This window comes from Chelonoidis abingdonii, chromosome 5 (genome assembly GCF_003597395.2).
Source record: "Chelonoidis abingdonii isolate Lonesome George chromosome 5, CheloAbing_2.0, whole genome shotgun sequence".
Taxonomy (NCBI): Eukaryota; Metazoa; Chordata; order Testudines; family Testudinidae; genus Chelonoidis; species Chelonoidis abingdonii.
Genome location: NC_133773.1, coordinates 54,384,355 through 54,404,699, shown reverse-complemented (window position 1 = coordinate 54,404,699; position 20,345 = coordinate 54,384,355). Strand labels below are relative to the sequence as shown.

The 20,345-nt window shown below is 43.1% G+C and overlaps 1 protein-coding gene across 4 annotated transcripts in view; it reads left to right on the top strand.

Moving 5' to 3' along the window:
• Positions 1-20,345, top strand: part of MGAT4D (MGAT4 family member D) — a 99,977-nt gene that overhangs the window by 36,878 nt on the left and 42,754 nt on the right. For all 4 annotated transcript variants that reach the window (XR_004377124.2, XM_032805292.2, XM_032805293.2 and 1 more), the window contains 3 exons: positions 8,311-8,451; positions 9,680-9,813; positions 13,560-13,606. Coding sequence is in view for 3 of the 4 variants with exons in the window: in XM_032805292.2 (XP_032661183.1) it covers positions 8,311-8,451; positions 9,680-9,813; positions 13,560-13,606 (322 nt within the window). In the remaining variant the exon portion in view is untranslated. The remainder of the gene's footprint in view (positions 1-8,310; positions 8,452-9,679; positions 9,814-13,559; positions 13,607-20,345) is intronic.

Here is a 20,345-nt window from a genome sequence, read left to right as displayed (position 1 = left end):
AAGCTCTGTGTTGTTTTTCCTTTTTGTATATCTGACCATAGTTGTAAATAGTTTAGCCAGTTTTTAGTGAAAACCCAAAAGCAAAGGAATACAAGAAACTGGATTTATTAGGTAGAATATTTTATTCTTCAGGATTGCAAACCAGCAGGTGGTGTTAGGCAGATATGATTTCAACATGTGGGACTCATGCAGAAGTTCAAGGACTTGCTCCCTCAGGATGCCAGGCAAGAGTTTCTCCTTGTTGGTGGACAAGGGAAAACCAGTAGCAAGGGCCTTGTTGCAAGCTGTTTTGGATACAGCTGATTCAGCGGCCAGGTTCATGGCTTCAGCAGTAGCCATGCATAGGAGTTCATGGCTACAGTCATTGAATCTCCTGTAGGAGGTCCAACAAACCCTTCTGGATCTACCCTCGAAGGAGCTTCGATCTTTTCAGAACAGACTGATGTGAAACTTCATTGGTTAAAGCCTTAAGTCCCTTGGTTTGTACACACCAATGACTTCAAGGAAGCACTAAATGTCCCAACAGCCCATTCTATACTCTGCGCTGCCTACTTGTCAGGATCTGCAGAGAAAAAGAAGCAAGGATTTTAGGCATAGACCATCACCTCTTGCTATCTCAACATCCATGCTTGCCCACCTAGACATTCAGGGGGCTCTAAGCAGGCCTTTTGACAGAACACTTGAGGGTACCATACCAGTTCCCATGATGCCAGAGGCTGTTTCTCCTTTGTTTATAACCTCCTCTCCCACTTTCTCAGTGCATGGTCCTGTATCGCCATGGACTGTTCGGTGTTGAAAATGGTGGAAGCGAGATACACCTTCAAGTTTACTTCCGCACCTTCGTCCCATCCTCCCTCCCTATATCACTTCAGGGATTTCTCTCATGAAGAACTTCTGGCCCAGGAGAGTCAGTCCCTCCTTTGGATGGGAGCCGTGAAAAATGTTCTGGAGCATTTAAGAGGGAAAGGATTCTACTTCCATTATTTCCTAGTCCCAAAAGCCAAGGATGGTCTCAAATTCATTTTAGACCTGCACCACCTCAACAGCTACCTCAAGGAATTCAAGTTCTGCATGGTCACCTTGGCATCCATTATCCCCTCCCTGGATCCCTGGGACAGGTACACTGCCCTTGTTTTAAGAGACACCTATTTTCACATATTGATATACCAAAGTCACAGAAGGTTCCTCAGATTCGTAGTGAACCACAGACACTACCACTTCATGGTACTCCCGTTCTGCCTGTCTGAAGCTCCGAGGGTGTTTACAAAATGTTTGATGATAGTGGCAGCCTTCCGAAGAGAGCAGGGGTGAAGGTCTACTCTTATCTGGACGACTGGCTAATCAAGGGATTGTCCAGGGCTCATGTAGTATCCAGCTTTGGGCTCCTCTGGGCCTAGGCCTTTTGATAAATCTACCCTCACTCCAGTACAGAAAATACGGTTTATCGGAGCAGTGTTCAACTCCTCTCAAGCCAGAGCCTACATTTCAGAGGGTCATTTAAGACAACTGGATCCCTAATAGCACACCTCAAAGGCCATCCCGTCGCAACATCCAGAACTTATCTGAGGCTTTTAGGCCACGTGGCTTTGTGCACATATGCGGTGCAGTATGCAAGGCTGCGCCTCAAGCCCCTCCACACGTGCTGACTTCAGTGTACTCACCAAACTGCCACCATCTGGACTTCGTACTCATGGTGCCCCCTTGTATTCTTGTCTCCCTCATTTGGTGGGTGGACCTGCTCAATATTTGTGCATAGGTTCCCTTTATATGGCTCCAACCGTCGTGACCCCGGTCTCAGATGCATCAGCACTAGAATGGGGAGCTCAGTTGGGGTCCCTCAGAACTCAAGGTTTTTGGTCTCCAGAAGAACTTTTTCTTCAATCAGTGTCCAAGAACTCAGAGCAATTCACCTGCTCTGCTAGGCTTTCCTGCTGCATATTATGGGCAGAGATTTGTTTGTTCTTATGGACAATGCTGCTGCCATGTTCTGTCTCAATAGGCAAAGAGGAGCTCACTCTTCCAGCCTATGTCAGAAAGCGATTCAGCCATGCGAATTCTGTGTAGCCCACTCAATCAACCTAGAGGCCTCTTACCTTCCAGGAGCCTAAAATGAGCTGGGAGATTTCCTAAGCAGGCCTTTCTTGTGTCACCATAAATGATCCCTTCGCCCAGATGTGGTGAGGGATGTTTTCCAGCATTGGGGGACTCCCCAGATACACCTATTTGCAATCCAGTACAACAAAATGACACCAGTTCTGCTCCCTGTGAAGCCACAGTCCAGGGTCTATCACACATGCCTTTCTGATACTGCGGATGGAACACCTTTACTACACTATTCCCCCATCCCACTTGTACATAGAGTACTTCTAAAGATCAAGCGGGACCATGTCATTTTGATAGCCCCAGGATGGCCCTGCCAACACTGGTTCTGCCACTTTGCTAGGCCTCTCAGTGGTAACTCCAATCCCACTTCTGTTACACCTGGACGTGATCTCTCTGGACCATTGCTGACTGCTCCACCTGAACCCAAACTCCCTTCACCTAATGGCCTGGAAGCTCCATGGCTAAACTTCAAAGAGCAGGCTTGCTCAGAGGAAGTTTGTCAGGTTCTACTAGGGAGTAGGAAGCCCCAACCAGGGCTACTTGCCTTTACAAGTGGAAGCAGTTTTTAGTCTGCATGTTCCAAAGTGGAATCTCGCCCACGTAGTCATCCTTACAAGAAATACTTGAGTATTACACCTGAGGCAGCATGATTTAGCTATCTCTTCTTTCAAGGTTCACCTTGCAGCAATAGTTGCTTTCCACCTCCAGGTGGATAACCAGCCCGTGTTTTCATATGACATGTCCATCTAATTTCTGAAGGGACTAGAGATATTATATCCTCAAATAAGAGAGCCATTTTCTCCCTGGTCTTATTAAAGCTTATGGGACCTCCATTTGAACCGTTGGCGATATGCAACTTATTGTACCTCTCCTGGAAAGTGGTTTTCTTAGTGGCCATCACTTTGGCCAGGAAGGTCTTGGAGTTCAGGGCCCTGACATCAGAGCCTTTATACACAGTCTTCTTTAAAGACAAAGTTCAGTTACCCACTTTTTCCTTACCTGACCCCAGTTTCCTACCAAAGGTGGTATCTCAATTTTATAACAATCGGGCAATCTGCGTTCCGGTCTTTTACCCTAAGTTGCATGCAAAGAAGGAGGAGCAGCACCTTCACTCATAGGGCTCACCTAACATCCAAGCTTTCTACACAGAATGGACTAAACCATTCAGAAAGTCCACCCAACTACTTGTAGCAAACAAGATGAAGGGTCTCCTGATCTCTTTGCAGACAGTCTCATCCTGGATTAAGTCTTGCATTCATGCTAGTTACAATCAGGCGGGGGGTGCCTCCTTCCAAATATCCCAATGGCTCATTCCACAAGGTCACAAGCACTGTCAGCAGCATTTGGCGGGCAGATCTCTGTCCTGGATGTTTGCAAAACAGTGACTTGGTCATTGGTGCATACACTTTCCTCCCATTACACCATCACACAGCAGTCCAGAGATGATGCCAGATTTGATCAAGCAGTCTTGTGTCCATGAACTCCAATCCTTCCACCTATTCAGCTGCTAGGGAGCCACCTGGAGTGGAACGCATACATACAATCACTTAAAAAAACAGTTACTTTCTGTAACTGTTGTTCTTTGACATGTCCATTCCACGACACGCCCTCTTACCCCTCTCCATAGGAGTCTTCTGGAAAGAAAGAACTGAGGAAGTATGGGGTCAGCTGGGCACTTTATACCAGCACGATGAGCACGCAGCATTAGAGGGTGCTCGAGCTGCCCCGACACGTACCACTGAAGAAAACATTTCCAGCAACTGTGCTCAGGGTGTGCACACACCTGGAGTGGAATGGACATATGCAGCACATCTCAAAGTACCACAGTTACAAAAGGTTAGTAATATTTTTTCTGTGTTTTACAGTGCTTAGGGGATTGCCTTCTGATGGAGGACAACATTTCCATTTCTGAATCAATAAGTCTGTTATGGAGCGAACAGCTGTGGCTTTTCAGAGTTCATGCAGCTTGGAAGGCTATTATTGTTTGTGCTGGATAGAACTCACTGCTGTATAACTCTGGTGTAGAATGCCTTCTGTCTTCCTACCTCCGTGTGGACTGCACTTCAGGGCTGGTCTACATTACACAGTTAGGTCAACATAAGGCAGCTTATGTCAACTTAAATTATGTCAGTCTCTACACTACAGCCTTCCTCCTACCAATACCACTTCTCTACTACACCAACATAATAACTCCACCTCCACAAGAGGCGTAAGGCTTATGCAGGTGTAGTTAGGGTGATGCAGAGTCTGTGTAGACACTGAATCCCTTACATTGACTGTCTTGTCAATTTCACAGCAGGAGCTGTGAAATTGACAAGAAAGTCCCTGCTCCACTGGAGAGTTGGGCAGCTGGATCCTGCTCTGGACTGCAAGCTGGGGTGAGAAGCCTAAGTGGCTCCCCACCCACTCCCTGCTCAGTGAGCTATGCAATTGATAAGATGCCTGGCTCCCAGTGAGGAACGAGCAGGCAAAGGGGGCTGAGAAGCCAGGGCCAGCTGGACCCTGCTTTCCAGTGATGAGAAGCCCTAGGTGGCTTCCCCCAGTTCCTGGCAAGGAACAGGTAGGGGAAAAACTGTGAGTGACTTCCCTCGGCTCCTGGTGGGGAATAGAAAGCCTGGGAGGGGGCACCAGCCTGCCAGGAGCCCAGGAGCCAGTGGGGCTGCCAGGCTCCCACCAGAGAGCTGCCAGCAGAGCTGAGATGGGCTGTCAGCTCCCAATGCTGACCCCCTTAGGTCAGTGAATGCAGTTCTGGTGAGGACACGCACTGTAAACCTGAGGAGGGTAGAGTGGACATGCACTAATATATAAATCGACCTAATATACGTTGATTTAAGTTTGTGGTGTAGACATATCCACAGTGGTAGTAATTACTGAGAGTGTACATTGGTTAACTTCAGGGGCAAATGGCCAGTACACATTTTATTTGTATGTCAGTCGTGATAATTATGGGTATTTGTCTGTACCTATTGCTGAAAAAGTGATGTATAAATGTAAGCCACTGTAATATCTTAATATGGCCTATGTGCTTTCACAAGTATATAGCAATTATTTTTTGTTTCAGGTATCCATTTTATGAAATTCTGCAATGAAAGGAACTCATTGTGAAGCACAATGGGATTCATACCTTGTAATAACTGCTTTTCAGGAACTGCAAGCATCAAATGCTTATATTATTGCATTATGACCGGAGGTGTTAATCATGAGTCTGCTCATTCCTGTTTTTGTTTCTGACATATAGTTTTGTTTCCCTTTACACTCTGTGCCATTCTTTCCTCCCCTTTCTAACAGCATACCTTTCTTTATTATTATTTCTTAAATTACCTAGAAAGTCAACACTAAAGAGAAAGGTAGAACAACCTCTGAAGATTAATCAAACCACATGGTTGAAATGTTTGACTTAGAATCTGTTTCTTCGTAGCAGGGAGATGTTCTTCTCAGAAACCCTCTGATATCAAAACAAGTTATGAATTTGTTTGGGATTTTTAGAGGAAAATTTGAAATGGGTTAAAAGTTAACACACAGACCTTTCAAAAGGGAGGGTATATTCAAAAATTATAATAAAAGTTTTGGAACGTTATGCTCCTGTCAAAAAACCTAAAGAATCTTGGACCAATGCTTGGGGCCCAGTTCCATCAGGCTCAGACTTGGTGGAACTCCAGGAAGTAGGGGAGAGAAAGGTGACTAATTTATGACATACCAGCAAGGATTTGCAAAGCACAATAAACTCTAGCCCTATCTATCACTTCTCCAACATGGCATATATATGGCTGTTCTGGCTTTAAGATGGTGTGATGGGGTGTATAAACCCTGCACATGTTAAAAGATTGCTGGGAGCTCAGTCAGCCCAGCACTGTCACACCTGAAACAGGTGTTGGATTTTGAAACATGAGCTAAAAAAGTGGCTGGCTGGGACGGAGAGCAGACTTTCAGCTCTCACTGTGGGTGGGAAGGTTGGCTGGGGCCAGGAACTCAGGAATGGTTACCTATGAGAGCCCTCCCCCACTCTCCTTAGGGTTTGGAAGAGTTGTGTTTATTTTGGACTTTGGGTACTCTGGAAGGGATGGAACTTTTATCTGACCTAGCTGGAGGGCCGGGTCACCTTAACCTTAAGCTGTTGGCAGCTGAGCTGTTCTGCTCAACGCCAGGATGGAAACAGAGGCAGAGGCACTGCTCAGCTACACCACACCATATGAGGGCATGCAGGGAGGGTGTGTAGCCACTGATGGGTTTGTGCAACTTGGAAATTATCCAGTACCATCAGAACTCCAGTTTTATATGTGATTTGCACAGACTGAAAAGTATAAAATCTCTAGAAACAGAGATGAAGATATGGCCCCTAAAGTCTTCTCAGGCAAATCAGAGGAGTTTTGCTCTCTTTCAGGCCTATGTATGTGCTTGTTCTCATATATAACTACATGAGCATGGGGAGTCCCAGGGAGGGAATGACACAGGCAGAATTCTCATATAATGTAAATAAGGAGTTCGACCTGTGTCAAGACACCAGAAATAAGCCCTGATAAAGTTAAGTTTTATAATGATTTCTTGCTAGCTGCTTAGCAGGTACACATTTGAGTGAAAAAGATCTTTTGCTGCTCATGTTCTTTTCTTAAAACAAAACAAAGAGTAAGGTATTTCATTTAGTCCTTTCAAATATTTATTAGTTTACCTAATGGTATCCATCATCTTTGCACATTGGGTGCATTGTATTAATTACCAGTAAATGGAAAATATTTTTGTTTCACCAGTTTTTAATTGACCTCTGAATGATTTTAGGAACAGGCTGTATAGGTTTTTAGTAGCTTTTCTAATCCTATATTTTAGCAATTTCCTTGCATTTATTCTGAATAATGTTTCACAAAACTGGAGCCAATAGAAATCTAATATTTATATCTAGACAGCTAAAGTTAGCAAATGACAATTATCAACTTCAATTGATTGTATTTGGTAATTTTGGATTATTTTTTATAAATTTGCATTTGGATTATTTCAACATTGGTAAGTATTTTTAATTAAATGTCACACCACACCTTCCCTTTTAAAATTCTGACGACTCGAGTAAATAAGCGCTACATATTACTCTTCGCTACTGCAGTTTTTGTTTGCTCAATATCTGTTTAAAGGTCATGGTCCCATTGTCCTTGTAAACAATGGGAGTTTACAATGGGAGTATAAGGACATCCAATTCAGGCCCTTCATGTGCTCAGTGAAAAACTCCGTGCATCGCATTCTAAAAGAGAGGGTTCACCATTTGCCTGCTGAGAAACACTAAAAGTTATGGATTAGGAATTACTGATATTAATGATATTTCTTGTTTATTTACAACTGACAAAAATTATCCTCTCCAATTGTTACATCCGCTTGTTGGCTCTTCTCTCAAAGGAGGCCTAATCCTGCAACTGCTTATGCATAAGCAGAGCACCTACAGAGCCTCATTGAAATCAGTCGACCTGTGTACGGATGCAGGAATCTGCCTATGTGCAAGCAGTTGCAGGACTGGGGCATTTAACAGTCAGATCTCTGGTCAGGGACTCTCTTTCTTACTATTTTTTTTTTTTTTTAGAAATCCTAATACAGTAGAATCCCAATCTGATTGGGACTTCTGGGTGCTACTGTAATACAAATTAGAGCTGGTCTAGAAAATTAACTTTCCATCCTGAAAAAAAATAAAAATAAAAATGTTTTGAGTCAGCTGAGCCAAAACATTTTGATACACATGAAGTGTTTCAATTCTGACATTTAAAATTAAATTTCAAAATGAGAAATCAAAACTTTTTGTTCCAAAAATATCAAACCAGGACATTTTGACTATTTCAAAACAATTTTTGCATTTTTTCCTAATTTAAAAAAAACAAAACGTTGGTTTTGTTGAAATGGCATTTTCTGACAGCAAATTGTTCTGAGGAAATGTTTCTGACCAACTGTAATACAAACACATCACAATAATAGACTCATTTGGGGCCTGTTCCTGCAGTCCATCAGAGACTCTGGGAAACTTATTTTTGATTGAAGCATCTGCTATTTAACTTCTGCAATCAACAGGAAATCTAATCATTCATCACCATGAAGAAGAATTGATTTGACCTACAGTAATCTCTGATAAAATGGCTCTGATTTAATAACCTTCATTTGTAATATGCTAAACTTTTATTTGAGGGAAAATATTTGTCAGAATAATGACTTCAGTCCTCTTCTGTTTTTGTTTTTAAGATGCTATGAAGTGGAAAGTGTTAAATCTCACCAGCAAACTCCCTTTGCATCTTACAAACATACACTATTACCTACCTCACCTCCGGGAGCATGAAAACAGCCTTTACCCAAATGTTGTCATTGGACAAGGGAGAACTGGAGGTGAGAGCTAAGATTTAATATTTGGTGGCATTTTTCTTTTCACTCTGAAGAGACATACAAGGTTTGTGGTTTCAAAATTTGACTTATTAACATATACATTTTTATCTTTATTATACCTGTTTGAAAATACCACTTAATGCTTTACAGTAGTTCAGTACATGTTTTTTCTGAAAACAAGTTCTAACAGCCTAGCAACTAATCATACAGTTGCAAACTTCTCAGTGCATGTAGTCGGTAGAAAAAACATTGGAGAAATATATGTATTCAGAACTCAGAGGTTATTATAGGTATTGCTAGTAATATAAAAGTTATTAAATATACTTTGTCTGTGACCATGGAAATTGTTCTTAACTATTTTCAGGGTTTTCATTTAAATTTAGAATCAGTGTTTTTATTTAAGGAGCCCTTAAATGTAAGCTGTGCAAATTTACAGTTGCTTCTTTTTGTACCTGCAAAAAACAATGTAAAGAGAAACTTAAAGGTGTGGTTGAAAATTCTGCTTCCCCCCCCCCCCCATGAACTATTTTCTTCATGTTTAGTTGGTTTTTATCTTTTCTTAGGGAATTTCAGTAATTTTAGTTCATACCTGACACCTACAATTTGTCAGCAGAAATTGTTTTTAGCTGTGTATTATTTGAAGCTGCATGATCACGTTGTCCAGAGTGAGCATGGTGATAAAAGTAATGAAGGCTTAATTTATGTCAGTAATTATACAAACTTTTAAATTGTTCTTCTCTCAAAATTTTCAAACATACATTTTTCTTACTAGGCTAGGAAGGCTATTCTCTTAGAATATTAATGCTTTTATCATAAAAATCCTATGGGACTCATTATTCTGTAGTACCCTTCTTAGAGGAAGCAGGACAACAGCTTGCTTTTCTTAAAACTTTTAACTAAAAGTGTAACGTTTGCTTCCCATTTTCTGCCACTCCTCCATCAACTTTTCCCATATCATCAAAACTGCTTACAGCTATATAATGTAGACCCAATGCCTGTCGCATGCAAATGAAAATGTCTCCAACCTACTTTATGATTGGGACATGCAGTACGTCCCATGCCATATGAGAGTTCATACCCTGTCAAACATTAACTATTTGATCAGTGTACTAAAGTTCCTATTTATGATGGTCCCTTTTCTGTGTGTTGTTTTCATCATATAAAATTGCAAAAAGTCACTAAATAGCCTCTATTTGATTTAAGATTAAATTATTTTAATTTCTGTTCGCAGTCTCCCTGGTGATGGGTATTCCTACTGTGAAAAGGGGAAAACAAAGTTATCTGCTGGGCACGTTGAACTCTCTCTTCTATGAGATGACTGCAGAGCAGAAGAATGATTGTGTAGTGGTTATCTTTGTAGCAGAGGTAAGTTAGCATGAACAGGTGTATTTATGTTAATAAAGAGACAATATAGGAATCTATGTCTGACTATATAGTAGTGTATGAAGCACTTCCATTTACTGATCATCATTGCTTTTGGAAGAATTTCTCCATGCAATTCAAATTTGGGAAAATATCCCTACTTTTCAATAAAGGACTAATAACATGGTCAAGAGATGGAATTTGCATGGAATCCTATTTAATTAAATGCTAGAAGCTGACATATTGTATTCCTTTGGAATGATGTTGGCAGTCATGAAATTTTCAAACTTTGTGTCTATTAGGACATGTGTAGTGGTCAGTGCCTTGGTCTTCTTGTCTAGAAAAGAATTATGGGGAAAAAAGATGGTACAGGTAACAACTGTCACATTATATTTACAGGCACTCTTGCTCTGCTTGCAGTCACATCTCCTTCAAATAAAATGAATTCATTTTTGTCTCTTAATGCAAAGTATTCTATTCTGAGAATGAAAAGATTAGAAAACTGTCATCCACAAAAGTCCATAGAACCTGACAAAATATGAGCTTATTACCTTAATTTGAAAGAAATAGAGGTATATGTCAGCTATTTAGGATTATGAGTATTTTACAAGGTACTCTGATGCTCTAGCAGATTGTGTGTGAAGTGACAGTTTTTCAGAGAAAAGCAAATATTGTGGTTATAAAATGTACAAAACATAAATAGCTCATGTTGGAAAAATTTGGCTGTTTTGGGTAAATGGGAATTTTCCTCTCCCTGAATCTCTTGTTCTTATGGTAAAAGAACTATAGCTATGAAATACACCTAATAAAAGTGCATTATTTAGCAACAACTCCTTGCAGACAGATGGTGGTGGTTGGGGACCCACATCCGCTCTCACAATCTGTCTGTATGCATTCTTTAACTGCTAGTTCCACTTACTTATTAAATATAAAAGAAAGTTTACTCATTTAGTTAACCACATTTATAACTGTTCAAACTATAAATAATACCTAGATCACACTTCACGTTATCAGCTTAAATTGGATCCTGATGTCTCTTTCTGGTCCAGATACCTATGATGGTTTCACTTTACTGGCTTAGTTTCTAATCTAGCTAAATTTACCAATTTCATCTTAAAAATTAAACTGTTTTACCATGGGATAAGTCTTGATAGAGGGCCTTGCTTTGCAAGGGGTCTATGTTGCAGATGCATAAAAAAGCTACTTATGAAGGCAGTAATAGGCCATCCCTGAGGTAAAAATTTAATACTTGCTGTGAAGGAGAGGTGGCCAGGACAGCTGGAGAGTATACTAATTTGGTTACTCCATGGTGATTCCTGCTGGTGGAGCGCGTATGGCTTCTCAGTGGGAATTAAAGTTGCCTCTTTGGTGGACCCCTAATGGAAGGCAGAGGCAGAAATACTAGATTCACACTAGAGTTAGCCATGACCAATTGACACAGTCCTATTAATTAAAACAATCCCTGCCTACACTGAGTGATAAGTTACATTTAACGCCATGTTATTTAAGAGATGTGCAGTATACACAGATACATCCCAGAGGGTGGGAGACTAAGGGCTTGGCTACACTCGAAACTTCAAAGAGCTGCCGCGGGAACGCTTTGAAGTGTGAGTGTGGTCGCAGCGCCAGCGCTGGGAGAGAGCTCTCCCAGTGCTGCACGTACTCCACCTCCTCATGGGGATTAGCTTACAGTGCTGGGAGCCGCGCTCCCAGCGCTGGGGCACTGTTTACACTGGCGTTTTACAGCGCTGTATCTTGCTGCGCTCAGGGGTGTGTTTTTTCACACCCCTGCACGAGAAAGTTGCAGCACTCTAAAGCGCCAGTGTAGCCAAGGCCTAAGGTTGCTTTAAGCTCTGCCCCTCCCACAGCACACTTCCAGTGTAGGAGCTTGTGAGGGGTCATATGTAAGACTGTTGCAGCGGCTTTGCGTAATGCCTGCACCAGAGGAGCTTCCCACCAACCAGCTAAAGATTTTTTTCTTGTCTCTTTATGCTGCTTTAGCAATGTATAGTGGCCAGGCCAGAGCAGCGTAGGGTAGGAAGGGTGGAATCCCTCCCCAGGAATCCTCAGGATCACTTTCTAACCTGGTGTAATTTCCCAATTTCAAAGGAACAAAGTGGCTTAGGGCACAGTAGCTTTATTAGCTCTTGAAGCTTCTGGGGATCAGGTTCACAAATGTTTACATCCAGGCCTGCCCAGGGGGAGCAAGTGGGGCAATTTGCCCCAGGCCCCGCCAGCCCTGGCCCGGCAGCAATCCGGGTCTTCGGCAGCATTTCAGCAGCGGGGGACAATTCAGTCACTTTGGGTCTTCGGCAGCGGGAGGCCCTTCAGTGCTGCTGAAGATGCAGAGTGACTGAAGGGGCCCCCCCGCTGCTGAAATGCCACCGAAGACCTGGACTGCCGCCGGGTGAGTACAAGCGCCGCAGCTCCCCTGCTTTGTCCCAGGCCCCCTGAATCCTCTGGGCGGCCCTGTTTGCATCATGGGAAACTAAGTAGTATCCTATCTGTATGTGAGTAACATGGTTAGACTCATAGACTCATAGGTCAGAAGGGACCAATATGATCATCTAGTCTGACCTCCTGCACAAGGCAGGCCACAAAACCCTACCCATACACATTTATAACAACCCCGAACCCATGACTGAGTTATTGAAATCTTCAAAATTGAGATTTGAAGACCTCAAGCTGCAGGGAATCCACCAGCAAGCGACCCATGCCCCACGCTGCAGAGGAAGGCGAAAAACCTCCAGGGCCCCTGCCAATCCGCCCTGGAGGAAAATTCCTTCCCGACCCCAAATATGGCGATCAGCTAAACCCTGAGCATGTGGGCAAGACTCACCAGCCAGCACCCAAGAAAGAATTCTCTTGCAGTAACTCCAGTTCCCATCCCATCCAACATCCCCTCACAGACCATTGAGCAGACTTATCTGCCGATAATCCAAAATCAATTGCCCAAAGTAGCTTTCTCTTGTCAGCCCTCAACAGTTATGTATTCTTGACTTATTGCTGTTTTAATGTATATCTTGTGATGAAGCTTGGCTATAACTTTTTTAAATAACCAATCCTAAACTGGCAGAATGACCCCTATATCTCCAAAGGGACAACATCTTTAAGTAGTGATAGATTTTCATTTAGTTAAAACCTGAATTTTCCATACTAAAACTGCTAGTTGTACGGGGCAGCAACAATGAGCAAAATCTGACATTGTAATTTCCAGGCTAAATGCCACTGTTAGTTAGATGAGGAGCAAACTCCTGTTTAAAACTTTGGATATGGATAGCCCAAGGCAAGGAAAGTTTGCACAGGTAAATTTGCTCACCAACAACAGGGTCAGGTTAATAAAAGTTAGTGATTTTTTGACGATTAATCTAAATGACCTCTTTACTGAGAAGAGGATCAGAAGGGCATACTAATTTAGTCCTCACAACTAGAGGCTGTAGACAGATTGCCACAGGTCTGTGCTCTCTCTCTTACTAAAGTGATGAGAACCTGTATATAGTCCATAAACAAATAATTTACAGACAAATGAAGCATCTGTGATTTATAATATAAATTCAAATGCCTGGGTAACACAACAATATTTAGTTATAAGAACACTGATATAATTACTTTTGCCTAGAATAAAAAAATTAGGCAGTGAAGTGTTTTGTGTGTATACTTATATCAATTAGACTGGAAATTAATGAAAATATTAAATTGGGTAAAAAGAAGGAGTGTGTTAGATACTTTTTTGTTCTTTACTTCTTTAGGTGAATTTAGAGTATGTCAACAGTATTGCAGAAAGTGTTAAAACCGGGTAAGTCCTTCCTCATGACCTATTGTATGGCTAATTGCTTTTCAGTTTTACATGAAAAGTTGCAGCATTTCAACAATGAACTACAAAATTAAAACGTGCAGAAATGGTGCCATTACTCACATTTCGTAATTCAGTTATTTTAGGTTGCATTTCTAACTTTTGAGACATGCTTTAGTTGTCTTCAATGTGAGCCTGCTTTCCAAGGACTTAATAGTGCAATTGAAAGTACCTTTGTATTCATACTGTGTCCTCATTGACCTCAGTCCCCTAAAATGTACAGTTATCTGTGCTGAGGTCTGTGACGTTTTCTAAGTGTCTTTGTTTGATAGTCTGGATAGCAGTTCTACTTCTTTTTTTTAAGGGCCATGGATTTTGGATAGCAATTTGCTTCAATGAAATGCACTAATTCAGTTGTCTGTATTGCCATTCAATATGAAGTAATTTTGAAAAGACTTTGAAAGACTGAATTCAAGTGTGACTGTTATGAAGAGATACAGTTGAGGCTGAGATTTCACTGTAACTTGCTTGCTTTTATCCTATTCTCTGATAGATGTTTAGTAACACTTGAAAAACTGAGTCTTTGCTTGAAAGGGACAAGTGCTTGAATTGCCCACTTAAATGGTATATTGACTGCAGCTATGTTAGCTGATTGTGAAAAACATTGCATTGTTGATGATGCTTTTTAAATATCAACCTGTACTCACTAAAGAATAATTAAATGCAAGGAGGATACAGAGTGGAAAGGCAGTTGAATGACAGAGTATAATAGATAATATCTACATCCAGAAACTGGGACTTAATGACAGGACGCATTGCCCCCCTTTAAGGTACCACCTGATGTACTGGGATACCACTGAGCCTGCCTGTTCTGCGAGCACGGGCACCCTTTTACCCTTTCTCGCTGAGGCAGGCTCTTAACTCTCCTCAAGCGCACACACAGGCGGGGCCACATCCAGCTGCAGAAAGACCCAAACACTGAGGTCAGTTCTGGGAAGACTCAGTTTAAGGGACTTGCCCCAGCACTCAGGTGCTCCCCTCCATTGGAGTGCAGACCCAAAATTCACCCTCTCCCTCAATGTGAAGAGAGAGATGCACAACTTCTTGCCCCCTGCCCCCAGTTAGAAACTGCACAAACTGGGTTTAATAATAAACAAAACAAATGTATTAACTATAAAAGGCAGATTTTAAGTGATTAGAACGGATAGCAAATAAAAGAAAGTGGATTACTGAGCAAATAAAACAAAAAAAGCATACTCAGCTTAAGATCTTAGAGACTGATTTCAAGAAGCAATTTCTCACCCTAAATGTTGTTTTAGGTAAGTTGCAGAGTTTCAGTAGCTTAGTGTTCCAGTTAATACTTGTCCCAGTCTGGACTCACCTCTGCTTTTTTCTCAGGTTAATACATTTAGTGGTCTTTCTTCTTGGGTAGGCAATGGAGGAGAGTCCAGATTAACCCCTTCCCTAGTCTTAAAAAGGATTTTCCTAAGGTGAGAAACCTTTGTTTGATCCCCATCCCCTGACAGAGGAAAAGTACCAGCAGTGTCCAAGATGATACTTTGTAGGAGGTGCTCTTATCACCTGACCTGGTAGTGTCACAACTACATCCCAGAATGCCTCTCAAGAAGGAGAGAGATTAGTATCGTCACAGTTTTATTGTTTCTTCCTAGTGGCCCATCAGGGCTGTGATGGCTGGTTGTCTGGTGGGTGTCTCCCAGATACACACACAGTTGTAATTGTTACATAGTCAATATTCTTAACTTTAGATAAGAAAAGATACATGCATACAAATTGGATAATCACATTCAGTAAATCATAATCTTTCCAATGATACCTTACAAGACCCATCTTGCATAAAATAAATCTTAGGCCATATTTCATATCATAACCATATTTCTATGAAGAATATGGAGTGTAACGTCACTTGATAATTTCCATGTTCTGTTTATTCCCTCTGAAACGTCTGGCTATGGCCACTGTCAGAAGACAGGATACTGGGCTAGATGGACCTTTGCTCTGACCCAGTATGGCTGTTCATTATGTACATTGTGCTGTATTCATGGTGTTGCCGTTTTTTTGTTTTTTTTTCTTGATGCATAAACCTGCTTCTGAATTGATTATCCATATTACATATAGCTTATAGTTCTTAGAAATGTTACTGCAGGACAGATCCTCTTTTACTGTTATATAGCAGCATTCTATCTTCTCTTGCATCAACATGCTCCTATTTTGATGTTTTTGAATCTTGCATTTGTATTTTTTGTTTTATTGTATAAAATTATGGACCCAATTTTGAAAACCCTTATTCGTAAGTAGTCTTATCTCTAGTGAAGTCAGTAGTGTAATACCAAAGATTTACTTGACCCATATTATAAATGCTACTCTGGAGAAAATTTTTTACTAAATATCTATTCTTCTCAGCAAATGCAATGTAGTCATTGATCCTGCACAGGGATCTGTGTAATAGGCCTTTATATCCATGTGGAATCCAAATTAAATCACTGTGGCCTTGTCTACGCTGGCAAAAAAGACTAGAACATGATCAAGCCACGCTTTCTTAAAGATCTTAAATTGTGTTTACAGAAGAATTAAAGACTTGTCTACACTAGAAAGTTGTACAACCTCCTCTCCCCCCAGTGTGGATATAGTTGTATCAGTATAAAGGAGCTATATACTTTATAGCTTATGAACTTCTTCTTTGTGTGATTGCACATATCCAGTCCACTGTAGATGCTCAGATGTTGCAGATTTTTTTCCCTCAGTGGTATCATTGGGTGGCTCAAGCACCCTTTATCACTGCTAGTCATGCATGGTGGTATAAAAGAGCAGAGCCACCCCAGTCCCCCTCAGTTCCTTCTTACCACCAGACTTGTTAACTCAAGCGCTTCCCTTACTCCTTTCTGTATACAGATCCTGTCTTTTTTTTTTCTTTTTTTTACTAGTTTATTAGTTATAGTTAGTAAAGTAAATTATGGGGGGATGCCAGTAAAGTCAAAAATTCTGGTTAACTAATAGGGAGGGAGTTTGAGTACAAGACGGAACTCAGGGCTGGGGATTGGGACATGGGCTCTGGGAGGGAGATTGGGTGTGGGAGGGGGTTGGGGTGCAGGACGGATTTTGGGGTGTCAGATTCAGGTGGTGCTCACCTCCGGTATCTCCCTGCAAGCAGCGACATGTCCCTGCTGCTCCTAGATGGAGGCACAGCCAGGCGTCTCTGCACGCTGCCTCCTCCCACAGGCGCCGCCCCGCAGCTCCCATTGGCTGTAATTCCCAGTCAGTGGGACCTGCCGAGCCGGCACTTGGGGTGGGGTCAGTGCACAGATCCCCAGGGTCTGTTCCCCCACCTAGAGCAGCAGGGACATGTTGCTGCTTCCAGGGAGCCATGCCTGGTGTGCGGTGCTGACCAGAGCTGTGACGGTCCTTTTTCGACTGGGCATTCTGGTAAAAAACCAGATACCAGGCAACCCTACTGAAGATCAGAAATGCTGGTTTATAGAGCTTTCTGATTGATAAAGTGCTGGACAACACAGCCTTTATTGTAGTTAGGTTCCCATTTTTGGTCTCGTTTGACTGCTTTTTATCTTTCAATACTGGAACTAGTATTGGAATGATGCTGTGTTTGCCAGGGTTTAAGTCCTGCTGGACCTTGCAAAACTCATGCTAGTCAGTGACCCACACCTGGCCTGCTTGAAATGATTGGAGGAATCCCATGCTAGTGACAAATGTCATATTTGCAAAGGATTCAAACACTGTTCAAAAAAAGATAAGGCAGTGAGGCTAAGTGCTCGCTTATGGAGGCAGCACTTGGACCTCCATCATAGTCTTCACACATGGAGAGCACCCGTTTGTCAACTTTGGTATGGAGCGTTCCACTGGAGATGTCTGCGGTTCCTCAGGACCATTCCCCAGTTCTGAAGAAAAGGCTTAGGCCTTACTCAGGTACGGTTCTTTGCTTGCCTGCATCAATACTGAAGCCAAATAGAGGCAGAGATATGAAAAAACATTCAGAAGAGACCCTACACCCCCAAACACCCATCTTCTCCCAAGAGAGGATTGCTGCCTCCAGAGTTTGTACTAGGTCTGTCAAGGCCATCCCTGAAAGACATTTATGGAGCCAAAAGACATTTGTGGAGCCAAAAGACAGCACTGATCCCAACAGCCCGGGAGGGGTTACCAGAGTATGCAGCCACAAGAGACTTGCTTAGCCTCTCAGTACTAGTATCACTGGCAGAGGAAGGTCCACAGCCAGTATGGATGCCTATAGTTTGTGCTTGTCAGGATTGAGATCCTATGGTGCCACTACTCAAACTTCCACAAAAGCCTATGTAGTCACTTCCCATGATTTCCCCATTACCACCATCCCTGAGATCGGGCTGTTTCTCACCAAACCCATCTGGATTTGCACCTCCACTGTCAGAGGCATCTGACTCTTCTTCCCCAACTCAGAAGTGAAGTCTTCTGTGTCCCACCCAGATGCCCTCCATCAGAATCTTTGGGACCCTGCATCATGCAGCAGCCCCAGGACTGGTGTCCTCCAAAGGGTCAATGACTTGGGCAAAGATAGATCCCGGGCTTATATAAGTAACCATTATGGACACTGTAGCGTCTTGCCTCCGTCCCCCAGCTGGACTAGGATTTCCTCTCCACCATCTTGCTTGCAGTCATAGAGAGTGCACTGGAGACACTGGTACTGAGAGCATCATTCCCTGGTACTGAGCAGCCAAAAGCCACTCAGGCATCCTCCCTGCTACAAGCCACAGGCCAACCACCACCTCAAATGTTATGGAGCCATCAAGTGACTCTCAGCTGCCGAAGGACCATGGAGCCTATCAAGATAGTTTAAAAAGAGTGGCCTCTGTACTTGACGTTCAGGCAGAAGAGGTGCATGAAAGCTTTTATAAGATGGACAACATCCTAGTATCAGTGATCCAGCCAGGGGGATACTACCAGTTAATGAAGCCTTTTGGAGCCAGTCAAGGCCCTTTGGCAAACATCATCCTCTTTGTCCCCAACAGCAAAACAAGTTGAAAGGAGGTGCTTTGTCCCCTCTAAGGGATATGAACATTTTTTTCTCATCCCCTCCTGGTTGTCTTGTGGTGGGAGCTGTAAATGAGTGGGAAAGCCAGGGACAATAAGCTTCAATGCCAAAAGGCAAAGACTCGAAGAGGCTGGACCTGTTTGGTTGCAAGCTCTATTCTTCAGGAAGCCTGCAACTCAGGATTGCAAACCAACAGGCTTTCCTGAGTCACTATAACTTCACCCTCTGGGAGAACTGTCACGGAGTCACCGGGCGATGCTCTGGAACTGCTCCCCACCAAACCAGTCAGGACTTTGGGGAGCCTCCTCTCCCTTGGAGCAGACTTGTTCAGGGAAAGAAGCTCACACATCTTCACCTTCTGGGTCTCTCCTTGGAGCATTCAGCATCCTCTGCCCCTCCGTGCACTTCCCACAGCGAGCCCCGCTGGTCCTGCACCCCCACTTTGCAGTCAGACGTGACTCTCAGCCAGCCAGTAAAACAGAAGTTTATTCAACGGCAGGATCATGGTCTAAAACAGAGTTTGTAGGTACCGTGGATTGGACTCCTCGGCCGGGTCCATTCTGGGGGGCAGTGAGCCAGACCCCCACGTCTGCCCTCACTCCTTGTCCCCAGCCATCTCCAGACCAACAACCCCCTCCAGCCCCTCCTCTCTGCTCAGCCCCTTTCCTGGGCCAGGAGATCACCTGATCTCTTTGTCTCCAACACCTTCAGCTGGCACCTTTGCAGGAGAGGGGCCCAGGCCATCAGTTGCTAGGAGACAGAGTGCCAGGCATTTAGGTGCACTGGCCCTTTGCTGTGTAGCAATCACACACCCTTATTCCACCACCTAGATACTTAAGAACTGCATAGGGGACACTGAGGCACCAACACAGTATTTAGAGCAAACATTAAGAACATTCCCAGTTTGTCACAAGAACATCATGAAATTTCAAGACAAGCTACCAGAGGACTGTAGAAAAGAATTTGCAGTAATGGCTGAAGAGGATAAGCTGGTCACCAGGACTGCCCTCTAGGACAGTTTGGATAGTGTAGTTTTGGCTGCTTGAACCATGGCATCAGCTGTTATTATGAGAAGGTGTACATGGTTGCAGTCTTGTGGGCTTTCTCTAGAAGTCCAACAGACTATCCAGGACCTTCATTTCAAAGATCCCTCCCTCTTTTCAGAGAAAACAAATGACAGGCTTCATAACCTTAAGAATTCTAGGGCAACACTCAAATCCCTTGTGATCTATACCCCCGCAGCGAAAAGAAAGCAGTTTCATCTGCAGCAGCCATACAGACACCAGAGGTTGCTTCCTGATCTCAAAATCTACCAAGGAAAAAGGGCAAAGGTAATAGGAGATGCCCTCCACTGCCCTCCTCCTAAGCATCAATGGGCTCGTCATGTCCAACTGCCTCATTCAAAAGGCATGTTGATAGGTTTGTCAAGGACAGTGTACAAGTCACAATAGCTTCCTTTGTTCCACATCATTTGTTTACCAGTTGCTTATCTCACTTTCTAAGTGCCTGGGTCCACATACCTTCAGACCAGTGGGTCTTAAGCACAGTGGAACTGGGTATGCCACCCAGTTAATTTCTACCCCTCATCCCCCTTCCCCAATCCTCTCCAGGAGCACTCTCACAAGATTGCCTTTCAACAGGAGGTCCAATCACTTCTTCCGGCAGGGGCCACAGAGGAAGTCCCCTTGTACCTCAGGGGGAAAG